The sequence below is a fragment of the Wyeomyia smithii genome, chromosome 3 (assembly GCF_029784165.1).
Source record: "Wyeomyia smithii strain HCP4-BCI-WySm-NY-G18 chromosome 3, ASM2978416v1, whole genome shotgun sequence".
Taxonomy (NCBI): Eukaryota; Metazoa; Arthropoda; class Insecta; order Diptera; family Culicidae; genus Wyeomyia; species Wyeomyia smithii.
In genome coordinates, this window is record NC_073696.1 from 227,553,264 (window position 1) to 227,570,258 (window position 16,995).

The 16,995-nt window shown below is 37.5% G+C and overlaps 1 protein-coding gene across 2 annotated transcripts in view; it reads right to left on the bottom strand.

Moving 5' to 3' along the window:
* LOC129731141 (synaptogenesis protein syg-2) overlaps positions 1-16,995 on the bottom strand; it is an 827,904-nt gene that overhangs the window by 185,298 nt on the left and 625,611 nt on the right. For both annotated transcript variants that reach the window (XM_055690922.1, XM_055690921.1), the window contains exon 12: positions 3,724-3,932. In XM_055690922.1, the coding sequence (XP_055546897.1) occupies positions 3,724-3,932 (209 nt within the window). The remainder of the gene's footprint in view (positions 1-3,723; positions 3,933-16,995) is intronic.

The following is a 16,995-nucleotide window of genomic DNA, read 5'->3' on the forward strand; positions in this document are numbered from 1 at the left end:
CTTCCTGGCGGATCAATGTTGGAGTTTCCAGAAAATTATTCACAGGTGAAACCGGAAGCTTTGTGCCTTCAAAAAGGTTTACCTTGAACTTTTTGCCAAAATGTTCGTGCAGTTTAATTGGAACTGTACAATGCACTTGCGGAAAGCTTTCTGTTTGGACGCCATTTTGAACAGAACAGTTTCGGCATAAATAGGAGAGAGAGCTTACTTATTATACATATTCTCATTTCTCTTTAAGCCTGTTTGTTGTGGAGTGAGAATGCCTCAAAAAAATTTCAAAATTTTAGTTGACACCTGTTGAAATCGGGACTGAAACTGGGAATAGGGTTAGCATTGGAATTGGGATTGGGATCATGATTAGGATTAGCACTGGGATTGGGATTTTGTTTGAGGCTGGTATTGGTTTTAGTATTTAGATTGGGCTTTAATTTTGATTGAGATTGAAAACAGGAATGGAATCCGAATTAGGATTGGGATTGATATTTACACTGAATTTGGAATAGTTATTGAAATTTAGTTGGGAATTAAAAATGGCATTAATAATGGGATTGAAATTTGTAATTGCATTAAGATTAAAACTGGGATTGAGATTGGGATTAGGATTAGGATTGGTATTAGAAAGGGATTGAGATTAGGTTTAAATTTTGATTGAGATAGAAATCAGGATTGGAATCTAAGTAAGGAAGGATTTCAATAAAGACAGATATTTGAACTCAATTTAGAATCGGTGTTGTAATTGGGTTTGGAAATAAATTTGGGATTGGTAAAAAATGGGATTAGAATGATTTGGGGTTAGGAATAGGGCTGGAATCGGGATTAGGTTCGGGTTTGGGGATTGGAATTAGGGTTTGGTTTGGGATTTGGACTGTGATTGAGGTTGGGATTGGGATTTGGCTTAGATTTTGATTGTGATTGAAATTGGGATAGGAATCCGAATTCGGGATTCGGATTGAAATTGAGATTTAAACTGGATTTGGAACTGGTTTCACCTCTGGTTTGGGTTTGGAAATTAAATTAGCATCGGGATTCAAATTAGGAATAAGATAGGATTAGGGTTTGAATTGAGAATGAGATTGGTATTGAGATTAAGATTGGGGTTGGCATTGAGATTGGGGTAAGATTAAGATTACACGGTGTCTCTGATGGATGAACTTATACCAAAAAACTAACATCCCTTTAACCCATTCCCGGTAGAGAGATTTTACCCATTTACCCTGAAAAATGACTATCAAACTCGTATTACTTAGCTACTACATGCACAATCGACACTAACTTTATTGCATATTGTAGATCGATCTTTTCTCTAACCGTATTAAATAGTTTCGCTGTTCAAAGCTGCTAGTATAATTGTTAAGTAACAATTAGAGCTTAGATGTTAGGTGATGTCATACGGCATCACCCACCGGAAATGGGTTAATATTCGTTATTCGAAGGCTCAAGGCTTTAAATGAAAATGTATCTCTCATATCTGAAACAGCGTATTTTTGAATACGTTCACTTTCGTCGCTTTTTTCATAATATAACCTCGCAGCAACTTTCAATGGCCGATTAATTATTCTTTTTATAGGATTGAATTACCATGTTGATTTTCAGAGAAATCGACCAAAAAAGTTATAATAGCAAATTTGAGGCGTTTTTTTTCATTTTCATCTGATTCTGGACTCGAAATTTTCGAGGGTCTTTTCAACCCACTCAACCCTTTTGAAAAAATCTGAGAACACTGAAAGTTTCAGTACGGTCGGAGATTATCGATAACTTTTCATAGTTTATCAATGACAAAACATGTATGAAAAAAATTGCGTTAGGCCCACCGATAGAACATTTCATTTTGGTAGCATGTTAAAGAGATTACCCTAAGCTGTAGAATGAGTATTAGAGTGATACTTTTTTTGACGTATATATCTTCTACCAGAGACACCGTGATTAAGATAGAGGTTGACACTGAGATTAGGATTTGGATTAGGATTAAGATTTGGACTTGGACTTGCACATAGATCTGGAATTGGAGTGGGAATTGAAATGAAATCAAGTCTAAAACCGAAGGAAATGAAAAAAAAATAAAAAAAACAATCATATAAAATACGGATCAAGGTTGGGATTATGATTTGAGTTAGAATTTGATAATTTGTAAATGAGAAGTTGCAGAACTTGTTTATTTTTCTGGTTGCGTGTTGCAGTGTTCTAGTTCAGTGTTCTTTGGTAAATAACAACAAGCAAAAGTATAAAAAGTCTTTTTCATATGAACTTTTGTTGACGTTTCGAAAGAATGAATAAAATTGTTTTAAATATTCAAGAACATGCATAAACAAGACATTTTGACATTATTTTCTTATTCAAGACTCTAATTCTAATTGATTTTAATGCGAATCAATGAGTAACACATTTTAACACCAGATACCGTTCAGTAAGAGATTCGTAAAACTCGTGAACAAAATGCTAGATTTTCATAATTTACGAACCATCACCACTCGGGCGGATCCGATCCGATTTCATTCTAGCGCTCTGGAGCGCGAATCCATCGCTTCATCCTGGGGCTTTGACTAGTGCTAAATATTATATCCTGCCGTGCCGTGCCTTGAGCTCCGAGCAAGTATCACCGAAATAACCGGTGAGTAACGCGCGAACCCGCGCTCGGACAAAAGCTTTCGAACGGGGGCCTTTTTTCTGCGTTTGCTACCCCGTTCGTGGAGTTCGCCCGATTTTATAGGTCAAATGATTTAAATATTTAATTAAAAGTTGAATGAATTTTGCAGTGTGCTTCTAGCTGGGTCGTTGCCGTGGGATGGAATACTTGATGTTGTTTGGTGGTGGCATTTATCAGAGCACGGAAGATTGAATGCCATGTGGCAATGTGCAGCCGTGCGATTGACCGGACCGCACAGTGCTGCCGCCACTATGATGGACATCACTGCGGTATGTACCGTTTTGACTCAAACTTAGAACAGTCTCAAACTTCGAACACTTCGGAATAAAAGTTACATTATTATAGCTAGAGTAACCAAAGATATGATTATTATATACCATGTCGTTCCTCGGAATGTCCTTTACCCAGTGATGTATAGCTCTTCACTGTAGGACCACTACCAGGGAACCAGCAGGCGTTGAAAAAAGTGACAGTCAGTGTTGAGATGGTTTGCCTATCTATCTCTTAGTATTTACATTGAAGTGTTCGGAATTTGAATCAAAGCCGAGTTCTAAATTCTCGTTAATTTAATTAACAAAACATGTTTGAATTTATATAAATAGCACCTGATTGCAACACAAATAAAATAACCAACATGTTAAACCTTTAAGATCGACGAGAAAATTCATTTTTAGTTGTTTTTCTAGTGCAAGAAGATACATCATTGCTTAAGTGTTCGAAATTTGATGCAGTACGGTACATTATGGCAGATGGAGCAGAAAACATGATCGACTAAACCCTGATGTGGAATTGCTTCTCCCCATAGTCATGGAGAAATGATTCTCTTTCTGATGTAAAAGTCGTGATGGAATACCGTCGGGATGATTTGCCTCCGGTATCTAGGACGGCAATAATTTCGAACGGTATTTCGAATATGTCCGTGAGGGTACTGATAAATTATTATTGCAAGCTGCTTTTCACTTCAGTAAACTCGAGCTATGAATCTGAATTCTGTGAAGCACTTGTGAAACAACGACTCACAATGTTATTGAGGGGATTTTTTTTCGGGTTGATATGAGATTTTCATTCACTGAACTTACCTTCACCGGTGTGTACGTTAGAGAGGAGGCCTGTTCGGTATGTACCCGGTATCCACTTTGCGGCATGTCGATGGTTTCTGCCGTGTTATTGAAGGACCACTTGAACGATTCCGGAGGCGGATATGCATCGACATGGCAGAGAATTTCCGCTGCCTCGTTGCGTGCCACACCGTAGATTTTCTTTTGATCCGGCAGGCAGATGGGTTTGTCTAGAAAAGTAAAGAAAGAGTGATATTAGTGAAGGGAAGTTAATATCGTTAGAATACAGAAAATTGGCAATAAAATATGTACTAGTTATAATAATATGCAATCAAACCACAATCAATTGAAATTATGTGCAGCCATAGGAATTGTGTTCCGCACCGAATTTCGTTCCGCAGAAACCGCAACCACATTTCTTTCCCCTGTCACGCTTTTCGATATTTCAGATCGATACGCAGTTCGAAAGTCATAAACTACAATTGAATCACATTTCTCTGATTTATGGTTTTCCCCATTTTGTCTGCAGTAGTTTTCGGTTGCTGGTGCGAAGAGATTCATGTGGTCGTGACTTTCTGCCGCTAGGAGTACAGTATCGGCAGAAGCAGTAGCACAGTAGTCGTACTGATGAAAAGACGACGGGAGTCCCTGTTATTGGGCTGCACAGTGCTGTGGTGCTGAATCGGAAATGGTGAACCGTCAGTCTGGTGCTTCTGATTATTGAATCTGCACTGGCACTCGTAGATATGTAAAATACTTCCCACCAGTCAGTGTAGTGCACAACAAGCGAGGATGGCAATAAATTTGAATTATCAGTGAGTAATTTTTTCAGATGCTATGGATTGTTGATTTAAGCGATTTGCTCAGATTTATAAAGCAGCTAACATTGTCATTTGGTTTTTGCATTTTGAAGACTCAACAAATTTTTAAAATTAAACATCCTCAAGACCTGATATGCTGATATTGAAGATAATACAGAGTTAAGAGATTTCAAAGATTTGCCAGATAAATAGGTATAGTAATACTTAATTCATTTGACATAAGATGAACTCGCACCAACTCGACCAGATGTTGGCACCCCGCTCTTAGAACTCAGCCAATTTCTACTTAGATATGCTAAATTTGACGCAGTATTCTGCGCTATAGGCTGCGTAGTTAACTCAAATCATCAAAAGGGGATGCACAGTGAAGCACTTCAAACCTGATCAAAATTATTTTAATGGATTTTTTGACTGGAAACGTATCATAGATCGAAATTATAGTATAATAAGTAGTTGTGACTGAAATTTTCATGGAATAACCCAATTTTTAATAATTTGTTACTTTTCTGATGATGTAGCTCAGATTCAATGGTAGTTTCTGTTCCACAATAAATGGCTGAGCCTTTATGAATGAAACATAACTATTAATTCAGATCAATGAGGTTCAGGGTTAACACTGTTTTCTTTAATAATCAATCCGAGCACTCAGAATAATCTGAAGAGTAACTAGTATTATCATCATTGTCCGCGTACGAACATTTCCCTCGCAATATTACTTCCGACGAAAAAGTTTGAACTTTTTATGCATTTTGGCCTAGGGGTCGTAGTCAAAGGATCCGAATTCAATAGCAACCTGTTGAGAATATCTCAGAAGCTCATCCATTATATGACAGAGGTATGTTCTTGGAACTAAGACAACAACTCTACCATAGAAGCTGAAATTTTTCGATGATTTCCACAATGATGTAACTCATGAGTTCGGGTTGGTTCGGATTATCTAATACCACCAGTTTGACCAGAAACATAAGGTTTTCATTTGCAGTTGACTGTTTTCGTTGAAACTCATTGATGCTTAACTTACTTCATATAATATGACATTAAAAAAATCACATTCAAAGCTTTTTTGTGTTTTTTAAAAAGTTCCCTGGCAATATCGAGACTTTTTAAAGGTCTTCTAAGTTCACAGATTGATTAAATGAACCTTCTTTGACAATCTTCATAGTTGGTTTGATGATAAATCACTACGTTACAAAAACAGTGAACGGTACGGTAGCATCGATTGCACCATCAGAAAGCTGAAATTTTATCGATTTCAACCAGCACAAAGGTTAACAATACTTCTTGACGCCCATAAGCTGTCAAAAGATTCAGTAGGCATCGCGCTTCAAAATGAGACTATGCAGAACATGGTTTATAAACTTTTAAATTTTCTATATTTGGAAAATATCGTCATACAGTAGCTAGATATTTTTAACTTCTTATGTTGGTATATTTACCGAGTACAATATTTTTTATCCAACAAAGAGCCTGTGAAAAAATATCCCGTTAAAAGTAAGTTTTTAAGTGTAAATTGTTTGTAATTGATCATTTATAGTATACTAGCTGACCCGGCAAACTTCGTCCCGCCTATTTTTGTGTTGAATTTAATAATTTTCAACATTCAAAATTCATTGGTTTCTTGCGATTTGTTTATATCGTTTGAATTTATTGGTTTTATCGGAATGACAACATCCTCGTCTTTGGCCTTTAGTACATCACCTCTATTCCGGATATACTCATTAGAGATGAGTATATGAGTATTTTTACCTGAAACCCGTACCCGACCCATACCCGACGGGTTCGGGTCGGGTTTCGGGTAACGCCAAAAAATATTCTACGGGTTCGGGTCGGGTACGGGTAATTAAAAAACCAAGGCTTCGGGTTCGGGTCGGGTACGGGTTTGAAAAATTCTCAATTGGTCGGGTACGGGTCGGGTACGGGTAATTCAATTTTCGTGCATTGTGAGAATTTAATTTTTATCATTTCAAGCCTGGGTGTTTTCTTGATGTCGATAATCGGTAAGATCGGAGAGAAAATCGCCCATCATCACTCAACGAGAGATCGCCCAATACCTAATCTGACAGTTGTCGGCAGTCTTTGCACCAAGGGAATGACATCATGCTATCGCTTTCTAATGTTAGATTGAATAGTTCTTCCTGCAACGGTTTTGATTTAAATGGAATTTTTGTCGGGCTTTTTTCATAACTGTCAGGAAAATCGCGGAGCATTGCACAGTGGGGCGACTTAATACAAATGCTTGCCAGGTAAAAAAAAAAGTGTCGATAAATACGACAAAAATATGGTACATACTTAATTTTGGGGTGCTGAACACGAATGGCCATTCCACTTTTTATTTGGAGACGTTCATAAAGCACGTGACTTAATTTTTCATGATTTTTTAGCACTTCTCCCCTCACTTTTTTATAAAACAGAATTATATGATCTTTAACCACAAGCAACGCCACAGGGCGTCCTCTTTACAAAAACAGCTTACGTAGTTTTTGCACAACTCCACAAATCAACCAAATTTCGCAAAAAAAATTGTTTTTATAAAAATTAAAACAATATTATATATAATTTTTTTTTTCTAAGGGTTGTTAGTAGCTTAAGTATTCATGATAAATATTAGTAAATAATGAGTATGTGTGTCCAATCACAAATGGTGACTTCTCAACACTGCTAGAAATTTGTAATTTTAATTGCTAGGATTTGTTTGCTTTCGCAATTTGGACTTATCATTCGTAGGGATTTAAACCTACTTGTCAGAAAAGGGGAAGTAAACTTACAACTAACTTAATTGCTAACATGTTGGCTATACAGAGAGCTTATCGTAGCAATTGAGGATTGCAACGATTTTGTCGAAAATTGTTAATAATTTTATTTGACATAGCTTCTAATGGTTCAACACCAGTAAGTCTATGTAATTCGAGTGTACCAAACCAAGGAGGACGCATCAAAATCATTTTCAGAATTTTATTCTGAATCCTTTGGAGCGTTTTCTTCCTTGTTGAACAGCAACTTGACCAGATCGGTACAGCATAAAGCATTGCTGGTCTAAAAATTTGTTTGTAAATCAAAAGTTTGTTCTTTAAACAAAGTTTAGAATTCCTGTTAATGAGAGGATATAAACATCTCGTATATTTGATGCACTTGGCTTGTATACTCTCAATGTGCTCTTTGAAAATAAGTTTTTTATCATAAATTAGTCCCAAGTACTTAACCATGTCAGACCAACTTAAAATAACCCCATTCATCTTGACAACGTGATTATTGTTTGGCTTGAAGAAAGAAGCCCTAGGCTGATGCGGAAAAATTATCATGTGAGTTTTTGAAGCATTGGGAGAGATTTTCCACTTTTGCAAGTAGGAAGAAAAAATATCTAAACTTTTCTGCAATCGACTGCATATGACACGAAGACTTTTTCCTTTTACGGAAATGCTTGTGTCATCGCAGAACAATGACTTTGTGCATCCGGGAGGCAAATCAGGAAGATCTGAAGTGAATATGTTGTACAGGACTGGACCCAAGACTGAACCTTGAGGTACACCTGCTCTGACAGGAAATCTATCAGCTTTTAAATTCTGATAGACAACCTGCAGAGTTCGATCAGTAAGATATTTTTTTAAAATTTTGATTAGGAAAATTGGAAATTTAAAAGTTTGCAATTTCTCAATCAAACCTTTATGCCAAACACTGTCGAATGTATTTTCTATGTCTAACAGAGCAGCTCCAGTGGAATAACCTTCAGATTTGTTAGCTCGTATCATATTAGTAACTCTGAGCGATTGATGAGTTGTGGAATGCCCATGGTGAAATCCAAACTGTTCATTTGCAAAAATTGAATTTTCGTTGATGTGTGACATCATTCTGTTAAGAATAATTCTCTCAAACAGTTTACTTATTGAAGAAAGCAAACTGATTGGTCGATAACTTGAAACTTCAGCTGGGTTCTTATCCGGTTTTAAAATTGGAGTAATTTCATTTTTCCATAATTTGGGAAAATATGCAACTTTGAAGCAGCAAATGAAAATTTTCACTTAAAATTCCATTGTGCTCTCAGGGAGATGTTTGGTTAGTATATTAAAGATTCCATCGTCACCAGGTGCATTCATATTTTTGAAATTTTTAATAATTGATTTAATCTCATTCAAGTTAGTTTCAATTATTTCTGCAGGTAAAAAATTCTGGGAAGAAATTGAATCAAATTGACGAGTGACTTCATTTTCAATTGGACTCACAAAATTCAAATTTGAGTTATGGACACTCTCAAACTGCTGAGCAAGTCTTTGAGCCTTTTGTTCATTGGATACAAGAAAACGTTCACCATCTTTTAAAACTGGAATAGGCTTTGAAGGTTTCTTAAGAATCTTCGACAGCTTCCAAAAAGGTTTTAAATATGGTTTCAATTTTTCAACTTTAGTCTCAAAATTTTGATTTCTCAGAAGAGTAAATCTATGTTTGATCTCTTTCTGTAAATCTTTATAAATAGTTTTAAAAACAGGGTCACGAGAACGTTGATATTGACGTCTGCGGACATTTTTCAAACGAATTAGAAGTTGGAGATTCTCGTCAATTATTGGTGAATCAAATTTCACTTGAGCCTTTGGAACAGAATAATTTCTGGCATCAGCAATTTTAAAGCTTCCAAAGCGGAATCAATATTCACTTCGTTTTGCAAATCAAGCTCATTATCGAAATTTCTCTCAATATGAGTTTTGTATCTTTCCCAATTAGCCTTGTTACAATTAAAAACAGAGTTCATAGGGTTCAAAACTGATTCATGTGATAAAGAAAAAGTTATTGGAAGATGGTCAGAATCAAAGTCAGCATGTGTGATCAAATCACTACACACATGACTTTGATCTGTTAGCTTATAATAGGTAATAAAAACTACAGGTAATAAAAACAACTTTTTCTTCGAGGCCAAAACAAAAATCAAGCTATCATTGAAGCTGCAGAGCGTTTCAATGTAATGATATATTTTTTTTAAATATGTCAAAAACGTCAGTATGCCGAGTTTTGAAAACCCAAATTTTGGACTTAAGCACTTAAATGTTTATTTATTTATTTTTTTATTTATTTAATATCTGTTTTTTACAGATTTTTAGAATTTATCAATGACACCGAATCTATACTCAAAATTACAGGTTTTTGGCAAATGCAGTGAATTATCAAATTTTTCTCAAGTTATAAACTATATTAATTTTGACCTTTTAAAATTCGTTTGACCCTTTAATGTTTTTATAAAACTCGTCGTTTATTTTAAACTTTACCAGACATGCACTTTTCATAGTGGACCGATTCCTCATAGTTCTAGCCTGGCTCCGGCCATCAGTGCATAAAATGTACGAGGTACCCGGGCATGTTGAAATAAAAAATTAAAAAAAAAACCAGGACGGGTCGGGTACCGGCAATTTCGGCGTTTTTTTCTATCGGGTACGGGTCGGGTACGGGGAGTTAGAATAGATATTTTTCGGGTTCAGGTCGGGTATGGGTATTTTAAACAAACCAGACTTCGGGTTCGGGTCGGGTACGGGTTTGAAAATTTTCGATGAGTCGGGTACGGGTAAAAAATTTCCCATACCCGACCATCTCTAATACTCATATTGGGTGGAATTCAATTATTTTCGTTGTTTTTCAGAAACTTAAAGTGGTCATCTTCGAATTCAAGATGGTGTCCAGGGTCAATGCTTGGCTTCTAAACATTATTTCGATCACGGAAATATCCATATGTAGTAGTATTCGGCTGTTTCCCAGAAGTTGCCATCTAACAATTCAAAATGGTGTCTGAGGTCAATTTTTAGCTTCATGCATCATTCTGGGTCAAGAAACACCCATAATAGGTGTTATTTAGTCATTTTCGGCTGTTTTCCAGAAACCGGAAGTCACCATCTTAGAATTAAAAAAGTAGGAGGTTGTATCCAAGACACGACCGCATAAATGACGTAGAACTACGTACACTATTAACAAATGCATTGAGTGTTTCATTGCCCTAGTAACACAACTGGGTTTATCAAAGATTTATAGCGCTATAAAACTTTGATAAAACCGATATTTTTACTTGGGTAATGAGTTACAATGTCTAATAATGAAGGGTTGTGAATTTCGTGAACCGGATTCAGCAGTTAGCAGAACGTGCCGAGTTAAGGTGGTAGTGTGTAGAAGCCACCACGTGGTCAACAACGAATTTTCAGCTTAACTAGACTCGGGAATAGTTAATGCGTTATCTATGTAAACACTATCATATGTTTTTATCACCATAACAAACATGATGATATGTTTTTACAAGTGATGCAATAACTATTACCCAGTTGGTGAGCATTTGAAAATTCGAAGTTGACCACGTGGTGTCTTAAAGTCGGCCATTTATGGCTTCGACGCACTTCCACCTTAAAAACCATACACACACACATCATACCATATCATACAGACACATACACATCATACCATATCATACAGACACACACACACACATCATACCATATCATACAGACACACGCACTCACACACACATATCATATCATACACACACACATCATACCATATCATCATACAATGCACACATCAGACCATATCATACACACACAGCAAGCAAGCGACCAATCAGAGGACGTTATTTTTATTTCAACAAGGCTTGACAATTTTCAATAGTGCAATAGTATTTTATTTCTGTTGAATTAAGCCGTGATGAATCCAACGAAACATATCAATAAGCAATAGTTCGTAGAATCAAACAACATTTTTCTGCATTTGGGCAGATGCGTGTATGATTTTCCAATCGATTGCTGCAAGAATGAAGAAAATCGGTTGAAGACCAACCGACCTATAACCATTTTGCTGTTCAAAATCGGTTGCTGATCGCAACCTTTGTGCTGCCCCAACAGTGGAGGAGTTAAGATACACGGACAACATGCACTGTGGAAGCTATTTCACCTTCTGTAAATTAGACGGCCGCGACAGATGTATGAAGCTAGAATCCGCACAGAATGCTTGCTTACGTTGTCAAAAATTATTAGCTTTCAATGACTTGTTTATTTGCCTTGAAAAAAGGCATTTTGCTGTTCAAAATTGGATTTGGTGATGACGATCTTTAAGCTGCCCCAACAGTGGGGAAATGATGGCAGTCTGGCGAGGCACGCTGAGAAGAACCGCGCTGCTACTGAGACATGGTGACCAACCACAGCGCAAGAGATTTATTTAATTTGAAGGCAGCCACAGGCGCAACCCGCTGTTACTTCTGAGTGCTGCATCTGCTTATACTGCTGTCAACGTTGTGGACGGTCCATCCAGCTCACCTTCCGACTAATGAATGTAGCTAGTTTTCCCAGAAACACGCTTTTATAGCCGGATTTCGATTGCTCGTTGTTGCGTGTTGCATCATGTTGCAACTTGGCAGCTGGGAGACGACGAAATTCTGTTAATGCTGATTGATTGAATCGACTTCATATTAGCTCTGCATATTCGAATTAACTGCCTTTGTGAATGCGTTCTAACAGAGCAGTTTGTTATTCAAAATCGGTTATGTTGATCGCAGCCTTTGTGCTGTCCCAACAGTGGGGGTATCAACTAAATAAACTACAACAGAATTTGATTGCTAGGATCCCGCGAAGAATGTTTGTTTGTGTTGATGCTAGGAAATTTTCACCCTTCAATTACTTGTTTATTTGCCTTGAAAAAAGGCATTTTGCTGTTCAAAATTGGGTTTGGTGATGACGATCTTCAAGCTGCCCTAACACGGGGGAATAATGGCAGTCTGGCGACACACGCTGAGAAGAACCGCGCTGCTCCTGAGACGTGGTGACCAACCACAGGGCTAGTGCTACTGCTAAGGAAGGACGACTGCTGTTGACAACTTGTCGCTGTCCAGAACTATTATGAGCGGCTTCGGCTGAAACAGGCTCTTATATAGGCAATCAATTGCAAATTCAGTTGCAAGGTATATGATTCTGTCGACCGTGCTTGGGAAGCAATCATATAACGACCAATCAGAGGACGTAATTTTCGTTTAAACAAGGCTTGACAATTATCAATAGTACAATAGTTTGCATAATCAATCAGCAATTTTCTACATTTGGGTGGATGCGTGTGTAATTTTCCAAACAATTCCTGCAAAAATGAAGGAAATCGGTTGAAAACAAACCGATTTCTAAGCATTTAAAAAGGGACATATTTCGTCCCCTTTTCGTTAATAGTTTTCCTATTTACATCCCTATGTGGTAGGCTAAAGAAAAACGTAGTTCTACGTTTAAATGGTGTCTGTGGTCGATTCTAGCTTCTGTGTATCATTCTGGTATCGGAGCATCTCATATTGGATGGAAATCGGCCGTTTTTGGCTTTTTCAAAAAGCGTTAAGTTTTAAAAAAAAGCGGAAGTCGCCATCTTGGATTTCAAAATGGTATTTGGAGTCGATTTCTGGCCTCTGAGCGTCATTCTGGTTGAAGAAACACCCATATTGGGTGGTATTTGGTCATTTTCGGCAGTTTCCCATTCACCGGAAGTCGTCATCTTACAATTCATAATGTTGTCTGAGGTCGATTTGTGGTTTCAATGCATCATCATGATTTCGGAAATACCCATATTCATATACCGCTGTTTTCCAGAAACCGAAAGTCGCCATCTTGGATTTTGAAATGATATTTGAAGACATTTTCCGGATAGAAACCGGAAGTTTCCATCTTAAATTTAACAATGGCGTCTGGAGTCGAAAATTTTTCTTGCTCTCAGAAACCTCAACATATCAAATTTGGTTCCATTTGCTTGATTATTTCTCTAGATGTGCAGAAATTTGTGTGGAACCCCTCCTTTCAGAAGAAGAAGGGGTGTCGAAACATTATAGACATCTTTGTTACCCCTTAAAATATTCACTTGCCGAATTTGGTTCCATTTATTTGGTTAGTTCTCGAGAAGTGCAGAAATTTGTGTTTCATTTGCTTGGTTAGTTTTTGAGATGTGCATGAATTTGTGTTTCATTTGTATAGGATCCCTCCCTTCCAGAAGAGGGAGGGGTGTCAAACCATTATGGATGATTTTGTTACCCCTAGAAACATCCACCTGTCAAATTTGGTTCCATTTGCTTGGTTAGTTTTCGAGATGTGCATGAGTTTGTGTTTAATTTGTATGAGACCCCTCCCTTCCAGAAGAGGGAAGGGTGGCAAACTACTATGGATATTTTTGTTACCCTTAAAAATATCCACCTGTCAAATTTGGTTCCATTTGCTTGGTTAATTTTCGTGATGTGCATGAATTTGTGTTTCATTTTAAGGGATTCCTCCCTTCCAGAAGAGGGAGGGGTCTCAAACTATCTTAGTCACCCTTCTCGGCCCCTGATACGAAATTTCACGCCGATCGGTTCAGTAGTTTCCAAGCCTGAACAACAGACAGAAAGACAGACAGAGCTGCATTTTTATATGTATAGATTTAGTTAGGCATTTAGTGTTCAATAACTTGAAAATATCTGAATCGGTAATTTTTGTGATTTTCAATGTGAATTGTTGGTTTGTTATTGAAATATCAAGCTATGCTATGTCTTGGAGAAACAATATTTTGGTATTATTTTATGTTATTTTACCAACTTTGTAAACCATATTAAGATTAAAAGGAGGTGTGTTTCCATTATCCCGTTGCTATATCAAAATGATATTTTTTTTATGCTCGGCAGGCGATCATTTTATGTTTGTATGGTTTTTGCAACACGCGCTTATTTGATTGCAGCATTCCGTAGCGGACAGCGCTTGGTTTTTCGGGAACCAAAATTATTCAATTGAAGTACATAGTTACTGGTTTTTTCTGCTTTTTTCTTAGTGTTCATTTTTCGACCGCATACGGTAAAAGCAACGATCGAAAAAGTTTTAATTTCCCATTTCTATCTTTATACTGTATCATTTTTATACTATGACACACCAAAGGTCAATTTTTAAACTTATTTATCATATGATTTTTCCGAGTTGTTTAATTTGTATCACACATACTGAACAGCTCAATAGCAACAACAAACAAATTTCAAACATAATTGAAACTGGAAAATTTAGAATTGTAAATTTCATAATTTGTAAGGTAAAAAATTCAGCATTGCTTCAAGAACGTGTTAGTGGCCTTGAGAAAGCCCAATTGTAAGAGAAACGAAACAATCAACTTTGGGTTAGTGAATCTCGTAATAGCTTCGAATCCAGCGTACTCGGTTAGCTTTCCTGGTAACAGCAAAAGTACAGAAGGCTAAACTTGGCTTGATCTACCGCTTGTGTCCTCGGTGCCATCTTGATGACGATTTTGTTGACGGTTCGCGCGCAACGTTAGTCTTTACTTCAAACCTAAAAACTAACGCCATGCAGACTAACCTTTTTCCAATTTCTACCGTAATACCGTGTGCGTGGCCCCGCACACTTGTCACGTTAGTTCTTAGCGTTGTTATTCAAGACACCTGATTACAAGCGAGCTGGTTTCCCAGCCGGTTTCGAGACACGATGCTGGCCTAACAAGCCAGTCGTCGTAGGTTTAAGTCTCGGCTCGGGAGAGACTGTTACTGTTAGTAGGATCGTAGCCCCGCAATTGTGTTGTACACTCAAAAGTATATAATAAACAGAAGGTCGAGTTCCGAATCGGAATGTAGCACCAAGGCTTTGCTTTGCTTTGATCACAAGCAAGCGTGAGATGGTCGACAGGTGGAAGCTTTTTTTTTAAAGGGAGGAATTTGTTAGTAGCTTAAGTATTTATGATAAATATTAGTAAATAATGAGTATGTGTGTCCAATCACAAATGGTGACTTCTCAACACTGTTAAGAATTTGTAATTTTAATAGTTAGGATTTGTTTGCTTTCTCAATTAGGACTTATCGTTCGTAAAGATTTAAACCTACTTGTCAGAAAAGGGGAAGTAAACTTATAACTAAATTAATTGCTAACTTATTGGCTATAAAAAGAGCTTGTCGTAGCAATTGAGGATTGCAACGATTTTTGTCGAAAGTTGTTAATAATTTAATTTGACATAGCTTCTAATGGTTCAACACCAGTAAGTCTATGTAATTCGAGTGTACCGAACCAAGAAGGACGCCTCAAAATCATTTTCAGAATTTTTTTCTGAATCCTTTGGAGCGTTTTCTTCCTTGTTGAACAGCAACTTGACCAGATCGGTACAGCATAAAGCAATGCTGGTCTAAAAGTTTGTTTGTAAATCAAAAGTTTGTTCTTTAAACAAAGTTTAGGATTCCTGTTAATGAGAGGATATGAACAACTCGTATATTTCATGCACTTGACTTGTATACCCGCAATGTGCTCTTTAAAAATAAATTTTGACAGGTGGAAGCAGTTTTTCGATAAGCACCTCAATAGCGGAGCAATGGAATGAGGAAAGAGGTAGGAGGGCTCCGTAGCTGCAAGGTTACAGAGTCCGCTTTGGCAAGCCGGTAGATGTGGGTTCGTATCTTGGTTGAATTCAGGCCATTCGATGTCAACGGACTTTAAGCATGGGTTTGTTCTCAGGTTCCCCACTTACCCTTTCTTTACTTTAAACTCTGCAAAGCCTCAACAAATACCTCTTGACAAAAATATATCCCTATTACAATTAAACTGGCCAGAAGGGTATTTAATTGAAACCTTTCCAGGGAATTGTAGTTGACGATAGTATTGTCCAGAGGCAGCGAAGCTCGGAGTAGTAAGCGAAGAAAAAGCCGGGTGTTAAAAACCACACAAATGCACGAATTATGATAATCATGTCACTTGCGCACTTGTGTGCGAATGCTAATAATAACGGGTGTTAAATAAAAAATGAGAATTTTTTCAATCACATAGAAAAAAATTTTTTTTTTCATCGATTTCAGTATTTTTTATTAATAACATAATGTATTTTCTTCAAAAATATATCAGTAAATGTTTGAGTAAGGGCCGTGGTCTGCTGTTCGACGCAACTTTGTTGCGATGCTCTCACAAGAACGTTGTACGGCACTTACGTCCATTTTCCGGATACAATTCCGGATTCTTGTAGTCAGTTGCTCCGTATCCTTGGCCCTCCAATTGTTTTTATATACTAGGGCACTGAGTGAGCCAAAGAAATCCTCTATTGGGCGGCACTGGGGCACGTTTGTTGGGTTACGATCTTTCGGCACGAACGGTATCTTTTTCTCCTCAAGATACGCCAGCGTCTTCTTGGCGTAATGGGAAGACGCCTTGTCTGGCCAGAAGACGTACTTCCCATCCGCGTGATGCTTGTTCAGGAACGGCAGCAGGATTTTATCGAGGCATTCTTCTTGATAGATTTGTTGGTTGATTGCCAGACCGCTCGGCTTAAACCAAGGCTTTGAAATGCCCCGGTCGGAAATGGCGATGTACAACATAACCTTTTTTTTCAAACTTGTGCTTGAACTTGTATTTCACTTCAGGCGGTGTGGATGACTTGTCGCTGGAGTAGTAATTATTATTTCCTGGAATATGCGTTTTGGACAGCGGAAAATAGCTTTCGTCATCCAGAACGAAAAACGTCCCGCGGTATTTTTTGGTCATCC